Here is a 17022-nt window from a genome sequence, read left to right as displayed (position 1 = left end):
AGAAACTGTTTTGGGGCGTTTAGCTCCCGACGCGAATTGTTTACCTATAGCGTGAGTCTGGTAGAGATACCTTTGGCTGATACGTGCATGTTTTACCCGCGGAGACGGTAGATAAAGGGGGGTAGGGAGAAGGCAGCTGCTCCCCAACTCCGAGCAACGTTTAAAAATAACCCTATGGTGATGCTTGTGGATACGCAGTCAAAATCTTCGTTGAGGCTGGTGTCTACGGCCAAATCAAGACTCTGTCTTCGTAGATAGCCCGATCCAATGGTTGGCAAAGCTGTTCCAAGAACGTAAATGGTAGTTTACGTAGATTGCAGATCGAAATGAGATTGAAATTGATTGGCATGCCCATGCCCAAACTCTGTGTGTCCAGAGGTCTAATTTTTCCACAATCCAGTTTTGAAAGAAGTACATCACATGCTTTTAACCACGTGCGCTCGCAAGCCTTAAAACAAAACCTGATGCCCGGTATTGCAGTGTTCGTAGGCTGCGCGGCATCGGCTTCGTGGCTCCCAGCAAAAAAGTCTAATTGGGCGATAGGATGTCTAATTCAATCTATAAGGCATCCTACTGGTCCAAATCCGGGTCCATTTCGGAGCTGAAATGTCCAATTTGATCTTTCAGACCTGATGTTAACTAACATTAGGCGGAGGCTAGCGGGCAGAGAAAAACGATATCGTTTGCGCAAAAAAACATTCGAACAGTAACACGAGAGTATGTTTCATCTCAACAGCTTTTTAGACCTAGAATAGGAACACATTAGCATTCACAGCACATCGGACTGGTCACGGGTGTCGATTTGCATTTTTTTGTGACGACCCTGGCCTCCCCAATGTTGAGTTGCCTCTCCCCCCAATGTTAACTTGGTCCCCCAATGTTTTTGGCTTTCTGCGCAATGGCGTCTGGTACCACCCTCTAATATGACGTCATGGCTGTTCTCACAAGATAAAAATCGCAACAGCCGAGCGGATAAACGATGCAATATACTTCACATACCTAGCGCCATAAGACGCGCGATGGTTTGTGAGGTTAAAATGAAAAGCTCTGGAATATGGAGATGGCCTAAGTTCTTCATGGCTAATCCCGTCCCCGTCCCCAGCCAATTTCACCGGCATCTCCGTGGGTAAGGTCACTGTGCACCGAGTGTATTAATGTAAATCGCGTGTGGCCACTGAAGGGCCAACTCGATTAGCAGCACTTCCATACTCAGACTGAGCTGGACATGACATTGAAATCACGGGCTTCATTCACCGCGCATTCTAACCAAAGCGGGTTTGGGTCGCTTTCCTTTCAGAGGCGCAAAGGCTAAGAGCAGTATCCCCCAGAAACGCAGCAGGCTTGCACAGTGTGTGTAATGAAATGAGCGGGGAAAGGCATTCTAACAGGACGTCATCTACTTAAGCTGTTTGGGGAAATGTTGAAGACTTTTTCGTAGCTGGTCCGTGGAAGAGTTTCGTATTACGCTAACTGAAATGCATATGTTTTATTGATGAAACTTCGGTTTGTTGCGGACCCGCGTATAAACGAGTCATGGAAACGGAAACTGTCATGAAAATCCCCGGCTGATAGCCGCAAGGCGGGGTGCCGGCAACAACTCAGCACTCTCATCAGGCATGTTATCGGGCAAATGCCGCTATCACTTTAACCAACAGGTGTCGATTGTCAAGTTTTTGAACTATTCGACCGAGAATTCAAGGCCAAGTGGAGGTCAGCACATCTGAACGGTTCTTTCGAATGCAAACGGCTAATAACCTGGTCGCGTTTTTGAGTTTTAATTTCGAGCAGTTTGTTTTCATCTTACGATTTTGAAACAAAATCACGCAGCTTGCTGCAATCTGTGGAATATGAAACATCGCTCATCAGTGCCGAAACAGACAATAGCACAAATGTTGACGAAATTCAACAAGACATTGTAATCATGCGATCAAAATTATGTATCTGCCAAAGAAAAAAAAAATTATCAACCGAACGTCACCTCCCAATTTTCGTTTTCGTAGTAAATTTACTTCTTTTCCTGTGAAACAGGTATTGTACATTCACTTCTGCTATTGTTGTTGTCACTAACTATGGTATATTCACGTCTACTATTGTTTCGAGAAGGGCATATTGCCGAAATATCAAACTAACTACATCTCTATTCTCCTGGTTTTTCTGAAGAATAAGGCAAATAATGCTGTCTTATCTAGGCAGTAGAGAGCTTGCTTACAATTGATATAATGTTGACCCCTCTCACCGTTGACACCCTCCTTTATTTCGGTGCCAAGAGGTTGGTGGGCCAAACTCACCGTTGGGGGACGGGTACAAATTGGACGTGGGCGGTGGGTGGGGGGGGGGGGGGGTGCAGTGGCCCACCCAAAAAATAAAAATCGACACTCATGGAGGGAAGAAACTGAAATTAATTGGAAATGGGAAGAAGCACTCAGCGTACGGGTTCAACAGATGATGGTAACACCGGGGCTGAAGCCACACTTCCAAATACTACCCTGCACATAGTGTGTCGGCGGTATGCCAGAGTTAGTGTGTGGTCCGAAGTAAAAAGTAAAACAAGAGGTGAAAATTAAGTTGAAAACTTTTCCGTCAGCCCACACCCCCCGCCGAACACCCGATTCCATCACTTTCGCGCGAGCGGCGGTAAACACGAGTTTTTTTCGTAGGAAAGATGCGCGCAAGAATCAAGGGAATATGGTAGCGTGATGTGGTAGCAGTAATATGGGACGGAAGTGGCGTATGACTGACACTGTAGCGCAGAAAGATAAAAATTGCTGCTATCGGGCGCCTGTCCTGTATGCAATGCGGTGTAACTGAGTGTGGTGCAATTTACCGGGGTCGTGGTTGCGTGGACCATACGTTGGGGATTGGTGGGGCTTTCGAGGGTAGCGTCCGGGACGGGGGTATCGTGCACGCAGGTGGGTGCTGTTATTCCTGCTATTTAAGCAATATCCCCTTTCCCGCGCCTTTCCCGTACGGCCGCGAACGTACGCCCGTGCACAAACGACGGATTTGCACAGCCTAGGTGCATGTATCATTTATAAATCGACCACTAAGCCCAACATTGTCAGAGGTTAGCAAGTCCATTGCCACATGGTTTTTAATAACTGGGATGCGGCACCCTGGTGTCAAAGTGGATACATTCACTGTTACTGAAGCAAACCTGGGCCACAACATTGAAATATATGTACAATTGTGTGGCTAAAGCTCATGCTACTCTATTAATGCACAAGATAGATAAATTAGGGTACCAGGTGGTAGATTGGCTTCAAGGGATTTAACCTTATGCTCAGAAGTCTCTTTACATGTGGATCATTACCGGCCTCTTACCAGCGTGAGTGGAGGTAGTTACAGTTATCTCTTTCAGGTCAGCTAGCATTTGGGTTTGAGCATCAGCTGTGATTATTCCAGTGATATTGGTCTTTGAGAAATGACTAAGAAAGCCTAAGGCACCTTTACATTTGAATGACATCAGGAGTTGACATTTGTTGTACCTTATGATCACTTGTTTTTCGTCATTATTGCATGCTTTTAACACCTTGAATGTTTTAGGTGAATTGATTGAACTACACAGAAAACATTTCATTGTTTTAGAATGACTGGAGGAGCAAAGGTGAGGATATTCAAGTTATGTTTTGAAGCACATGCCCTGCTTTGCTGTGATGTTGATTCTTAATTACCCTATCACCTCAAATGTAAGTCTACAAAAATCAAAATCCAAATCTACCATGCAAAATGTAAAAGTGCAAAGTCATCAGCTATAACCATTATTCTGTTTTGCACTCTTGTTTTGTGTGATAACAATGTTTACACTGCTGTTATCAAGACTGATGCATTGTCAGTTTTGAGACTAATGCACGTTGCCAGGCCAAGACAAGACCTGTCCAGTCAGACTCTCCTCCTCCCATCGACCACCAGAAGATGGTCATCAATAAGGGAGGCATCCTGTCAGAGGTAGATGCCATTGTGAGTAACAACTACCCACTATGATTAGTTCACTGGTGGTCATCCATCTTTCACAGACATAGTATGTTTTGGTCAGATGCTGCATTGTGTCTAGCTCCATGCATGTGTCTAGCAAACAGTTTGGCACTAGTTGGGTACAGAAAATGGTTTTGTCTTGACTTCAGCATCATCACCCTCAGTTTTGACATGTACTCAAAGCCATAGGTGGCCCCATGCTTGTCACTGCCGGCCGCCATGAAGCTCGACTGGCATGTAATGATGACTCCTGTGATGATGATGACAGAGTCCTCTGAGTACAACCCTCTCTTAATGCCACATACTTTTTGATGTGCATCTGATGTGCTGAAAAGACTGTGTGGACATATCACAACTGATCCATAATAGCTTATAGTTGGGAAGGGGCATTCAGTAACAACAGCTGTGTGCATGAACCATGAAGAGTGGAGATGTTATCTGACACAGGTGAGGCCGAATGGGGAATCGCTGGATATGCTTGCTCTTTTAACATTATGTGGTCAAAGGACACATCCCTTGAGGCGTGCTGCCATGCCCGAATGGGCCTCCAAATCCGTTGTGGGTTATCTTCACGTGCTGTATGTTCCCATCACTCGTGTGGCATGTTATGATGTGGTCATGTATGCACGTGATTGCAGCATGCGGGCTGGGCGGAGCGACGTGATTACGTAGCGTTCACATGGCCACCAGACGAGCCAGGACTAGTGGACGGCTGGCTGGCCGGCGCCGACCTGCTCATAAAGGATCTGCGCTGGCTGCTGCGCCGACCCTACCACAGGTCAGCCGCCGTCGGGGCACCCTGTCCCAGTGCCGCGCACCCGAGCTCGTCGCTGTGGCGCTGGGCCGCTGGCACCATTTCATAAGAACGTATTGTTCCACTCACTATGCTCACTATGTGCGCGACAAAAGTTTTTGTTTTTCAGCATCCTTTCAGGACAGTCTTGACCAAGCGCTTGCTGTCGGGCTCCGCCGGTGGCACTCGTGCGAACCCGATATTCACTCGTGATTGTGGGACTACAAGACAGTGTTCCCTCTAGGCCGTGCTTGTTTACCAGCATGACACTGTCGGATAATGCATTTGACCCAGGTGCCAATGGTGGGACAAATCGACAAACCGTAGTTTTGGAAATGTAGTGGCATGTTAGACGCATCCGGTTACCCGTTTGAATACGGTGCGCTCGGGTGGTTTGGGGTGAGATGGAAGTTCAATTTAGGCATGCAAAAGCAAGGACAAAATTCGCAGCACAGGTGTTGCTCTGCTTGAACTTGTTTGTGCGATATGCTTGGATTTATATGTCGTGGACTCCCTCTCAACGACGGTCGAGCAACATCAAACTTGGAACCAGTGTTGGAAGTTCTCTCAGGTATCCTTACACAGTCAACTCTTAACTTGAATACCTTTTTCAAACCAAAGGTAATTCAAGGCTATCTCAGGTCAGTTACATTGTCCAAACTTGAGGAGGCTAAAATCACGGAACACCGACTTAAGCTTAGCCGATGCTCCATTGTTTGAGAACACGTCCTGCGTTGCTTGGGTGTTTGCCGCTAGTATTTTGTGCCAGCTGGTTTTAACCGGTTGTGGCAGGTTGGCAAAACTGTGTCAGCTGGCTGCTGTCAATCCTCTGTCTCAGTCGCCGTTTTCCCTCGTGGGCACTTTCCGACCTCAGGCGGGTCTACCCGTACCATCAGGTCCTGATCTCATGCGCCCTCTCCGCGTGCCGGCGGGATCTGATTCCACGCCTGTTCCGTGGTGACCGATTCCGATTTTGCACGGGGCCTGCCCGTGTTGAAAGTCTCCGATCTCATGTGGGGTCTCCCCGTACCGGCAGGTTCCGATCTCAGGTGGGGGGCTCCCCGTACCGGCGGGTTTCGTTCTCAGGTGGGAGGCTCCCCGTACCGTCAGGTTCGATCTCAGGTGGGGGTTCCCCTTGACGGCAGGTTCCGATCTCAGGTGGGGGGCTCCCCGTACCGTCAGGTTCCGATCTCAGGTGGGAGCTGCCCGCACCGCAGGTTCCGATCTCAGGTGAGGTCTCTCCGTACCGGCAGGTTCCGATCTCAGGTAGGGGGCTCCCCGTACCGGCGGGTTTCATTCTCAGGTGGGAGGCTCCCCGTACCGTCAGGCTCGATCTCAGGTGGGGGTTCCCCTTGCCGGCAGGTTCCGATCTCAGGTGGGGGGCTCCCCGTACCGTCAGGTTCGATCTTAGGTGGGGGCTCCCCGTACCGCAGGTTCCGATCTCAGGTGGGGGCTGCCCGTACCGCAGGTTCCGATCTCAGGTGGGGCCTGCCCGTATCGGCATGTGCCGCACCCAGGTAGGGTCTCTCCGTTTCGGCCGGCTCCTGTCTCAGTGGCCGTCTGCTCGCGTCGGCAGGTTCTGGTCGCAGGTGGTGTACGACCTCCCGCTGGCCGCCTGCCTGGACGTGACGCTGCAGCGGCTGCCCCGGCCGCACGAGCTGCAGCTGCTGCCGGCCGCGCCAGCCGTCCGCCGCGCCGTCCAGCAGGTGGCGCTGCTCGTGCTCAAGCTCGCCCTTCGCATGGCCACCTACAAGGAGAGCAAGGTCGGCGCACGCCCGTGGGCTTCCGCGGGCTAGGCGCGGACGAGATGTGGCGCCGCTCGACCGTCGACTGGTCTCAGGAGTTTGTTCTGAAGGTGTTGTGCGTGGTCGGAGATGGGGAGGGGCTCTAAAATGGCTGCCGCAGTCCGCCGTGAAAGGTGGGGAGAGCGCGAGCCTGCAGTCCCTCTGGACACGAGCCCCTAGGCTCTCAGACGGCTCCGGTGCGCCGCGTTAGCACCACCCCGCTCCCGCCGCAGGAGAACCACCTGAGCCCGGCACTGTTCGGTCGGCTGGTGTACGACAACTACCTGTGGGATATGGCGCGCCTCATGGACCTGTGCGCCGTCTACGCCGCCAGCAACGAGCAGCTGCTCGGCCGTCAGCTGGCCACACTGTTCTGCCACCAGCCGGCGTACGTGGAGGACCTGCAGCTGACGGTACACGCCCTGCCTGAGGTAAGGCGCAACATTGGGAGTACGCGGGTACACGCACTCTGTCGGGGTCGCCGGGCACGCGTACTGCCCGAGGGATGAATGCGGGGCCCGTTTGAGGTGTGGACGGGTGGGTGCTGCCCCAGACGCGGGTATGGGGGGCACAGGTGAACATGGGGTATGGTAGGGCTCAGTGTGGTGCGGGGCGGGGATGGGACAGTGGGGGCCTTGGAGGGAGCATGTGTTGTGATATGTCCATAGCGCTGACTCGGGTCCAACCTCGTGGGCGTGTGTTATGTCACTAATGTTGGCTCGGGCCCAACCTTGGTTATCTGCTGGATGGGAAACTTTCATTTCCTTGAGTTAATGTATGTGTGTCTATGATCTTGTGCTTATCCGCAACGCCGTGACCATTAAGCCCTGTATCAAGCCATCATGGTCGCAGAAAAAAGTCATGTAGCCACCTGCCAGCTGCACCCATACAGTCTGCAAATCTGGGATGGTCGAGGGCATTCGAGATGTCCCGTCCCTGGCGCTCAACATTGTCCACAACGCGGATCTTTATAGGCAAAACGTCTGTTCTATTTTCCTCCCCGTTTATAAAGAATTTTCAGATCCGTGGTTATTTTTGCCTTTTCGTCACGGTCGTTCAAGATGGGCGGAAAATGTCTAAGCTCCAGCAGGTTAGCTGAGGCTGTAGACGGTTACGCAGCGAGTACACCCGAGCAGTTTGCTTGTTCTCGGCATCAGTTCTGGGCTGTGTGCTGGTTTTGTGCTGGAGCGTGTAACGACCCAGCGCACGACGGGTCCCCATCACAACTTAGTACTTTGGGCGCTGCCACCTCCACCTAACACGGCTGTCGGGACAGCAGTGCTTGCGCTGTTGCCGCGCGCTGATGCCACGCGCTCCGCCGTCGCCAGCTGCTGGAGCGGGTGGAGGGTCGCGTGGCCGGCACCCAGCTGGACCAGGTGGCCATCAGCTGGCACGAGCTCTGGGACCTGACGCAGTACGTGGTCGACCTGGCCACGTCGCTGGACGCCTTCCTGCGCGTGTATCCAGACGGCAGCCCCCACTTCCTCGAGAACCGCTTCCCGGCCAGGTGGGCGCGGCCGACTCGTCCCCGCTGACGCTCGGTGCGAGCGGGCGTGTGGTGGTGGCTGGTGCCACGGGCGTTGCCCGCCATCTCTCGCCGCTCGGCCTACTGTGGAGGGGGTCGGAGCGGTTTGGCCCGGCCCCAGGTCCAGGGCCAGGGCCAGAGGTGCCCATATTTTCAGCTCAAAAGCCAGTGGAACCGAATCGGTTTCGAAGTCGATTTCGAAGTTGATTTCGAAGTCCAATCTGATTTCACTAAAGTCAACGAAAATATGGTTATGTCGTCAAAAAGGAACGTAATTGTAGGGTGGCCGGTGTCCTCAGCTCCCACTTGGGGGCCCGGGTTCGAACCCAGCTTGTGCCATGGCCCCTTGAACACGATTTAGCCTCTGCAGCCTACACATCAGATGAAGCGATTTGGCCTTGACCCGACATTGTCTGGACCTAGCTCTGATTTTTGTTAACGTCATGTAATTGTTTTGAAGAGCAAAATCACATCCTTATCGGTGTTTGCGCCCGGCCCTTGCGACGATCATAACGCGAGCGTGCAGGCCCTGCCGCTCCAAGATTATGATGATGGCCAATGCCATTGGCGTGATATGTGACGTCACGAGTTACATGATAGTGAACCACATGACGAACCCTGAGTGGTGTTGACCAGGTCCGTGGATTGGCGCTTGATTCGTTTCCCGTCTGACGTTTGAATTGCGGATGCCAAAGGGGGAAGAGGAAAGGGCTTTGAATTTTCTGGGCGGGTTTGGATGGCGAAATATCTCAGGCGTTGCCAGATTGCCGTTCGTCTGTGTCTGCGGTGCTGTCTGTTTGCCCCTCCCTCTGGGCGGGTTTGGATGACGAAATATCTCAGGCGTTGCCAGATTGAAGTTCCCCTGTGTCTGCGGTGCTGTCTATCTGCCCCTCCCCATATTCCCAGCGTATTTCGCCGGTCGCGGCGGCAAGTGCTGCCATCTACATGGATTTATCACCGCCTGCTCGTCACTGTTTAAAAGATTCGTCGCCGTTTACCGCTAGGTAGCACATCTGAAATGCACATCGTGGTTCTATACCAGACAATATCGAACGTCTGTGCTCAATATCACACTGCCCTTTTTGCGCATGTCATATAGCTACAGGCCACCGGCGCACAGTGTAATTTCGGCACAGGCCACTGACAGCTGCCTTAGGTGGACTTGCACACACGATAAGGCTCACACGACAGGAGTGCTCGGTTCCGCTCATTCTGCATGACGCGGAACCATCGCACGGGTGACCTGGCTATGCTCATCAGCAATGTTTACTCGACAATCAGTCAGACGTGGTCGTAAGACGCTGAACTCGATGGGGTTATCAGGAATAGGTCACTGGCTTCGTTCAGTTTGCACCCGAAATATCAGGACCTTCAATGACGTTTTATGGGTGGACGGGGCTGTACTCTGTGTGGGAACTGAACTGGTTCAGTGGAGGAGTTGTTGATGAATCTTTGGCGCTGAAAAGGAGAGGAACATGGTATGATTCGGGAGTGTATTTTGTGTTAAAACATCCTGGGGCAAGAAAGTGCAAGGTACAGCATCGAAACGTTGGTGTTACATAGTTTTTGGTGCTTATCACACTGTTATGAAATAACTGCTGTTTAATGTATCCTGTTTCAGCGTAATGACCTAAGATGTGAAAAAGCAAGCACATTTTTTGTCAGGTTCATGACATTGCATCAGTGCTGACTTGAAATGTATGCCTTTGTTTGCCCGATCATGTCTTACTGGCTCATAAGCTCTAGCTTTTGTTAACTGAATTTTCCTTTCCAGTAAAATCTTTTTGTGCAGGAATTTTTCACTCCCACCCTAGCCCAAAGGCGATTCTAGCTCACTGTTTAGCCTTCTCACAACTTTTGCCCATACTGACTCTTCCACGCCCCGTACGTCCATTTGGCGTGGTCTCTGTGAGAGCTCATCCCAAGTGAGCTCCCCCTCCCCGAAAATCAGACTTTGCCCTTACCACGGCAGACTAGCGTCTTTCTATGACACGGTGATTCCACGACTGTGGCGGTGCCTGGAAGCCGGGCCAGAAGACGCGTTTCCGGCGGCGGACGTGGTGCGGCGCCACCTGCAGCTGGCTCGCGTCTCGCTCGTCTCCGTGTTCCGCCGCTTGGTGGACCACTGCTGCCTGAGGCCGCTCCGAGAGGAGGAGCCGACGGGCCGGGCCAGGTGCGTCGCCGCCGAGCGTGTGGACGCGACGGCGACAGACTGACGAGCTGTGACAGTTGGATCTGGATTGAGCGGCTTTTAGTCGCTTTGTCTTGGCTCTTGTTCGGATTCCCTAGAATTTAGGCTGCAAATCACTGTTGTGCGAACGAGAGCTGAAAATAGGTGCAACACAGGTCTTATTGAGATTGTCTGCGGTTCAATAAACGGCAGGCTTTTCTGATTCAAGCATTGGTCTACAATACCGTACGCATGTACCGCGACGGCGATGCTGAGCGCGTGCCAGATCATACGCGTACAGGAGGTTGTACCGGGCGCCTGCCGCGGCCCGCCGGTGTACGCCCGTCCGACAGCGCCACCGCGTCTGCGACAGGGAGCGGCTGCAGGCGCGCGGCGAGCAGTTCCTGGAGGTGATGACCGAGTGTCTGGCGGAGCAGCATTTCATGGCTGACTACCACCTGCAGTACGCCATCGGCGACGACGTGGAGACCGTGCGCCGCGGCTGTCCGGACCTGTATCCTTGCTCGGGCTGATGCTGATGTCAGGAGGCTGGCGCTGCCGACCGCCGGCGCCCGGACCGTGCCGGGCGCCCACAGCGTGCACTCATCACTGGGCGAAGACAGATACATGGTATTTCATGAACGTAGCTGAACTCTGTCACCTCATGCCCCAGGTCATCAGCATGTACATGTGGAGGGGTAGATCAGCCCCGGCTGTGTGCATCCTTGGGCTTCGGGGTGATTCTACGTGAATGGTCGATGCGCAGTCCCGCACAGCAGCGTGTCCGTGGCCCAGGAGTCCCTCCTCCGCCGACTCGGCTCCCTTCGCGGGCTTTGTGGCCGTCTCCTTGACCGCGCGCCCAGAGATCCGGCGCGGCTCGACTACGTGGTGGACGCGGTGCTGGGCGCGGCGCCGGCCGGCCGGTCTCCGGCCGCGGCACCGGAGCCGGAGCCTGCCGCGCCGCCGCAGTCGGAGCCGGGCGAGCACGACCCCGGCCCGGCCGGCGCCCAGGCCGGGCCGGCCGTTACCGGTGTCGAGCTGGACTCGATGGTGTCGCACGTGCGCGACCTGCTGCCCGACCTCAGCTACAGCTTCGTCACGGTGAGCGCGCTGCTGGCGGCGGCCGACGGCCACTTGGGGGTTGCAGTTGCAGGACGACGCTTCTGAATGTGGCTGTGACTAGTAAATGGTGAGGAGGTAACAAGTGTGCTTGTGTGGGGGAGGGGGACTGGTGGGACTCGCATTCAGTCGCCTTGCATGTGGGATTCTAGTAGGATGTTGTGTTAACACTTGCTGATCGCACTGGCGTCCAACCAATCGTTACGCAGTTTGTTTGGCACGAAGAATCACAACACGTTCTTGCATGCATACTGAAAGCGCACCAAGGCTGCCCTGCTGTCAGTAGCCGACTGTGCGTAGGCTCGTGATGACTGGCTGCCATATCTGGATCCGTGCCGACTGTGCTCGCGACCACGTGCTCGGCAGGCGTGCCTGGAGCACTACAACTACAGCTCCGAGCTGGTGATCAACGCGCTGCTGGAGGAGTCGCTGCCGGCGTCGCTGGCCGCCCTCGACCGGACCAAGGAGCAGCCGCCGCCTGCCGCCCCGCCGGCGGCGCCGGTCGCCCCGCCGGCCGTCCCCCCGCCGGCGCCGGTCTCTGCGCCGGCGCCGGCCGCCGCCCGCCCGCTTCACAACGTACTGGCGTCGCGCCGCAACGTCTACGACGGCGACGAGTACGACGTGATGACGCGCGACGACGTGGACCTGAGCTGCTTCCACCGCGGCAAACGGTGCGTGCGACCCGCCCGCAGCCGTGGCCCCGCTGCGCTGGGCAGGGGGGCCGCGGGTGCGCACCGGTCACGTCCGGCCGATACGACACTCGCGCACGGGTGGCTTCCTGTTGGTAGCTCTTGCACAGCTTGGTAAGCTTCGCCGGTCTCTGCGGTTTCCATGGTTGCACGCGCGCCGTGGCTGACATGCGCTAGGAACCCGTTCTCTGTGTGATTATCTGAAGCGGCCCCGCACTGGCTGCTGCCCCGTGCGCCGTTGTGTTCCCGTGCGCTGGATCCAGGCTACTCTGTGTGCCACTCACCGCACTTGGCCAGGTCCTCGCCTGGGCGTGTTTGGTGTCGGATGGTTCCTGCTGTGCGCTTGGACCTGGCGGCGCCCACGCTGATACTGCAGCCGTTCGGCGTGAGGGAGCGCGCCCCCGTCTAGCACAGAACCTGTCCATGTCCGGCACACCATCCATCCCAACATGAGTTATCGACCGCCCTTGTTTGACTCGTGCATTCTCCGCTGATCTTCACTCACTCCCAGGCCTGGCCGGTGTGGTAGTCCACGCTGTCCTTCGCGACCTGCATCGCCCAGTCCCGTCGGGCACACCTATTCCTGCGGTGCCCGTCACCCAGCCTAGCCCAGCCCACTACAGTGCAGCCGGACATCCCGACCCAGCCCAGCCCCATAGTGTCTGCCTTTTGTCAGGCGGTGCGCGTGACGGCCACCGACGCCTGTCGCAGGCTGACGACGGCGCGACTGGCGCGCGAGCTGGCGGACAAGTCGGCGCTGCGCGAGAGCGGCCTGCGCGAGCGGTACGAGTTGTTCGGCTCGCTCTCGGCCGACGGCAGCGTGTACGAGGCGGCGCAGTACGAGGACGAGTACGACGACACGTACGACGGCGTGTCCACCGGCCAAGAGGAGCCCAAGGAAGAGACCGAGGTCGACAGGTGCGGCGTGCAGGGGAGCGCCAGGACAGGAACAGGAGTCTGCGGTGCAGATTAGAGACGACGGGTGCGGCCGGGGGTGGGGGAAGAGAGGACGCCGCTAATACGGCCCTGAGATAGCTACGGTGGACGCGAGACCGTGGAACTCTCTATGCTCGGGAAGCGATCGCGGTAGGTGGCTGGGGTAACGACACAGTTGCGACGTCCGGAGACCAGCGGGGACCGCGCGGACTCCGCCGCGAGAGCGTGAGTCCGCCCGGCAGCCGGTCCGTCACCGCTTACGTACGCCTCCTCTCCCACAGCGGCGCTCCAGTCCCGCTGAACCAGGCGCTGCCGAGCTCGCGCTGGCGGCGCCGCGACCAGCCGGACGAGGACGGAGAGGACGAGACCGGACCGCGGCGCGACCAGTTCGTAGCCAACCCGGAGGAGGTGCGCGCCCGCCAGGAGGCGCGGCGGCAGCAGCAGCAGCAGCAGCGCGGTCGCGGCGGCCGGCGCCAGGGACCGCCGCCAGAGCGAGACGTCACGGGTGAGAAGTGTGGCTGAGCAGAGGAACGGAGGGGTGAGAGGTGTAGCCTTACAGAGGGACACGACAGGTGAGGGATGTAACCTTATAGAGGGACGTGACGGGTTAGGGGTGCTTGCAGAGGGACGTGGCGGGTGAGGGGTGTAGCGTTATAAAGGGACATGGCGCGTGAGGGGTGTAGCCTGACAGAGGGACGTGACGGATGAGGGATTCTTACAGATGGACGTGACGGGTGAGGGGTGTAGCCTAACAGAGGCGTGGCGGATGGGGGGAGGGGGCGAGTAGTCCCACATAGGGACGGGACTGGTGAATGTTATAGCCCGCCTGAGGACCGTGACGGGTGTAGCTCGACAGGGGCACCTTCCTTGCGGGGTGTGGCGTTGGCTACATTCAGTCTCCCGGCAGGGTCGACGCTAACCTCAGTACAGCGTGAGCGGCATTGTTGGACCTGCGGTGACTGCGCGGCACGGCATTGTCAGGCGAGAGAGGTCCCGCCTGCTGGCAAACGCGATAGATGGCGCAGGCGACCGAGCCCGGGCTGAACTAACGCGCGGGCGCACGTCCCATGCGAAACATCCCGACAGAGCTGTGGCCAACGCCGATGACTCCCACAGCCTCCCGGCCGGCCCGACAGCCCGCCGTCCTCACCACCCCCTGAGGGGACGGTGGGGGGAGTGACCTCTGGGTCGGCGGCAAGGTGCTACAGGACCGGCGCCGCAAGACCTGACCCTGCGTTCTAATCGGCTCGGGTCTACATATTGCAGGGAGGCCCCGTGGCCAGGGCCAGGACAAGCAGGTGCTACAGGACCGGCGCCGCAAGACCTGACCCCGCGTTCTAATCGGCTCGGGTCCACATATTGCAGGGAGGCCCCGTGGCCAGGGCCAGGACAAGCAGGTGCTACAGGACCGGCGCCGCAAGACCTGACCCCGCGTTCTAATCGGCTCGGGTCCACATATTGCAGGGAGGCCCCGTGGCCAGGGCCAGGACAAGCAGGTGCTACAGGACCGGCGCCGCAAGACCTGACCCCGCGTTCTAATCGGCTCGGGTCTACATATTGCAGGGAGGCCCCGTGGCCAGGGCCAGGACAAGCAGGTGCTACAGGACCGGCGCCGCAAGACCTGACCCCGCGTTCTAATCGGCTCGGGTCCACATATTGCAGGGAGGCCCCGTGGCCAGGGCCAGGACAAGCAGGTGCTACAGGACCGGCGCCGCAAGACCTGACCCTGCGTTCTAATCGGCTCGGGTCTACATATTGCAGGGAGGCCCCGTGGCCAGGGCCAGGACAAGCAGGTGCTACAGGACCGGCGCCGCAAGACCTGACCCCGCGTTCTAATCGGCTCGGGTCCACATATTGCAGGGAGGCCCCGTGGCCAGGGCCAGGACAAGCAGGTGCTACAGGACCGGCGCCGCAAGACCTGACCCCGCGTTCTAATCGGCTCGGGTCTACATATTGCAGGGAGGCCCCGTGGCCAGGGCCAGGACAAGCAGGTGCTACAGGACCGGCGCCGCAAGACCTGACCCCGCGTTCTAATCGGCTCGGGTCTACATATTGCAGGGAGGCCCCGTGGCCAGGGCCAGGACAAGCAGGTGCTACAGGACCGGCGCCGCAAGACCTGACCCCACGTTCTAATCGGCTCGGGTCTACATATTGCAGGGAGGCCCCGTGGCCAGGGCCAGGACAAGCAGGTGCTACAGGACCGGCGCCGCAAGACCTGACCCCCGCGTTCTAATCGGCTCGGGTCCACATATTGCAGGGAGGCCCCGTGGCCAGGGCCAGGACAAGCAGGTGCTACAGGACCGGCGCCGCAAGACCTGACCCCGCGTTCTAATCGGCTCGGGTCCACATATTGCAGGGAGGCCCCGTGGCCAGGGCCAGGACAAGCAGGTGCTACAGGACCGGCGCCGCAAGACCTGACCCCACGTTCTAATCGGCTCGGGTCTACATATTGCAGGGAGGCCCCGTGGCCAGGGCCAGGACAAGCAGGTGCTACAGGACCGGCGCCGCAAGACCTGACCCCACGTTCTAATCGGCTCGGGTCCACATATTGCAGGGAGGCCCCGTGGCCAGGGCCAGGACAAGCAGGTGCTACAGGACCGGCGCCGCAAGACCTGACCCCGCGTTCTAATCGGCTCGGGTCCACATATTGCAGGGAGGCCCCGTGGCCAGGGCCAGGACAAGCAGGTGCTACAGGACCGGCGCCGCAAGACCTGACCCCGCGTTCTAATCGGCTCGGGTCCACATATTGCAGGGAGGCCCCGTGGCCAGGGCCAGGACAAGCAGGTGCTACAGGACCGGCGCCGCAAGACCTGACCCCGCGTTCTAATCGGCTCGGGTCCACATATTGCAGGGAGGCCCCGTGGCCAGGGCCAGGACAAGCAGGTGCTACAGGACCGGCGCCGCAAGACCTGACCCCGCGTTCTAATCGGCTCGGGTCCACATATTGCAGGGAGGCCCCGTGGCCAGGGCCAGGACAAGCAGGTGCTACAGGACCGGCGCCGCAAGACCTGACCCCGCGTTCTAATCGGCTCGGGTCTACATATTGCAGGGAGGCCCCGTGGCCAGGGCCAGGACAAGCAGGTGCTACAGGACCGGCGCCGCAAGACCTGACCCCGCGTTCTAATCGGCTCGGGTCCACATATTGCAGGGAGGCCCCGTGGCCAGGGCCAGGACAAGCAGGTGCTACAGGACCGGCGCCGCAAGACCTGACCCCGCGTTCTAATCGGCTCGGGTCTACATATTGCAGGGAGGCCCCGTGGCCAGGGCCAGGACAAGCAGGTGCTACAGGACCGGCGCCGCAAGACCTGACCCCGCGTTCTAATCGGCTCGGGTCTACATATTGCAGGGAGGCCCCGTGGCCAGGGCCAGGACAAGCAGGTGCTACAGGACCGGCGCCGCAAGACCTGACCCCGCGTTCTAATCGGCTCGGGTCCACATATTGCAGGGAGGCCCCGTGGCCAGGGCCAGGACAAGCAGGTGCTACAGGACCGGCGCCGCAAGACCTGACCCCGCGTTCTAATCGGCTCGGGTCTACATATTGCAGGGAGGCCCCGTGGCCAGGGCCAGGACAAGCAGGTGCTACAGGACCGGCGCCGCAAGACCTGACCCCGCGTTCTAATCGGCTCGGGTCTACATATTGCAGGGAGGCCCCGTGGCCAGGGCCAGGACAAGCAGGTGCTACAGGACCGGCGCCGCAAGACCTGACCCCGCGTTCTAATCGGCTCGGGTCTACATATTGCAGGGAGGCCCCGTGGCCAGGGCCAGGACAAGCAGGTGCTACAGAACCGGCGCCGCAAGACCGAGAACAAGTCGGCCCAGCACCGGCGCGGCGCCGACCGCAAACAGCGCGGGGGCATGTTCTAGTGGCGCGGGTCAGCCGGCGGCGGCGGCGGCCGCGGGCCGGCGGACCGACCCTCAGGGGCCAACATGAGACTGTTATGCGGCGGGGGCGGGGCGGGCCAGCGTGCGGGTCTGGACCGGCGCCGGCCGCTCCGCACGCCCGGTGTGCCGATCGCACTGCTGTGGTTTGTAAC

At 57.7% G+C, this 17022-nt stretch overlaps 2 protein-coding genes across 2 annotated transcripts; both read left to right on the top strand.

The window, feature by feature from the left end:
* The first annotated feature begins 6267 nt into the window (after positions 1 to 6267).
* Positions 6268 to 10777, top strand: LOC119109353 (activating signal cointegrator 1 complex subunit 2). Its single transcript, XM_037232965.1, has 6 exons — positions 6268 to 6282; positions 6472 to 6528; positions 6783 to 6980; positions 7878 to 8056; positions 10047 to 10247; positions 10618 to 10777. The coding sequence occupies exons 1-6, from the start codon at positions 6268 to 6270 to the stop codon at positions 10775 to 10777; spliced, it is 810 nt and encodes a 269-aa protein (XP_037088860.1).
* A 1163-nt stretch (positions 10778 to 11940) lies between these two features.
* Positions 11941 to 17012, top strand: LOC119109621 (activating signal cointegrator 1 complex subunit 2). The gene is made up of 4 exons (XM_037233325.1): positions 11941 to 12034; positions 12764 to 12970; positions 13270 to 13493; positions 16731 to 17012. The coding sequence occupies exons 1-4, from the start codon at positions 11988 to 11990 to the stop codon at positions 16850 to 16852; spliced, it is 600 nt and encodes a 199-aa protein (XP_037089220.1). The 5' UTR covers positions 11941 to 11987; the 3' UTR covers positions 16853 to 17012.
* Positions 17013 to 17022: the final 10 nt, after the last annotated feature.

Source organism: Pollicipes pollicipes, unplaced genomic scaffold (genome assembly GCF_011947565.3).
Source record: "Pollicipes pollicipes isolate AB1234 unplaced genomic scaffold, Ppol_2.1 Scaffold_7231;HRSCAF=8579_pilon_pilon_pilon, whole genome shotgun sequence".
In the NCBI taxonomy this organism is placed as follows: domain Eukaryota; kingdom Metazoa; phylum Arthropoda; class Thecostraca; order Pollicipedomorpha; family Pollicipedidae; genus Pollicipes; species Pollicipes pollicipes.
The sequence above is the reverse complement of the archived record's forward strand: the minus strand, read 5'-3'. Positions and strand labels throughout refer to the sequence as shown.

What these genes read in the sequence shown, in the direction of transcription:
- LOC119109621 (XM_037233325.1), top strand. Translation starts at nt 11,988, where the DNA reads ATGACGCGCGACGACGTGGACCTGAGCTGCTTCCACCGCGGCAAACG. An exon ending in GAAGAGACCGAGGTCGACAG is followed by an intron (nt 12,971 to 13,269) that starts GTGCGGCGTGCA and finishes CCTCTCCCACAG; the next exon opens with CGGCGCTCCAGTCCCGCTGA. An exon ending in GCCAGAGCGAGACGTCACGG is followed by an intron (nt 13,494 to 16,730) that starts GTGAGAAGTGTG and finishes TACATATTGCAG; the next exon opens with GGAGGCCCCGTGGCCAGGGC.
- LOC119109353 (XM_037232965.1), top strand. An exon ending in CCACCTACAAGGAGAGCAAG is followed by an intron (nt 6,529 to 6,782) that starts GTCGGCGCACGC and finishes CTCCCGCCGCAG; the next exon opens with GAGAACCACCTGAGCCCGGC. An exon ending in GAGCCGACGGGCCGGGCCAG is followed by an intron (nt 10,248 to 10,617) that starts GTGCGTCGCCGC and finishes CGTCTGCGACAG; the next exon opens with GGAGCGGCTGCAGGCGCGCG.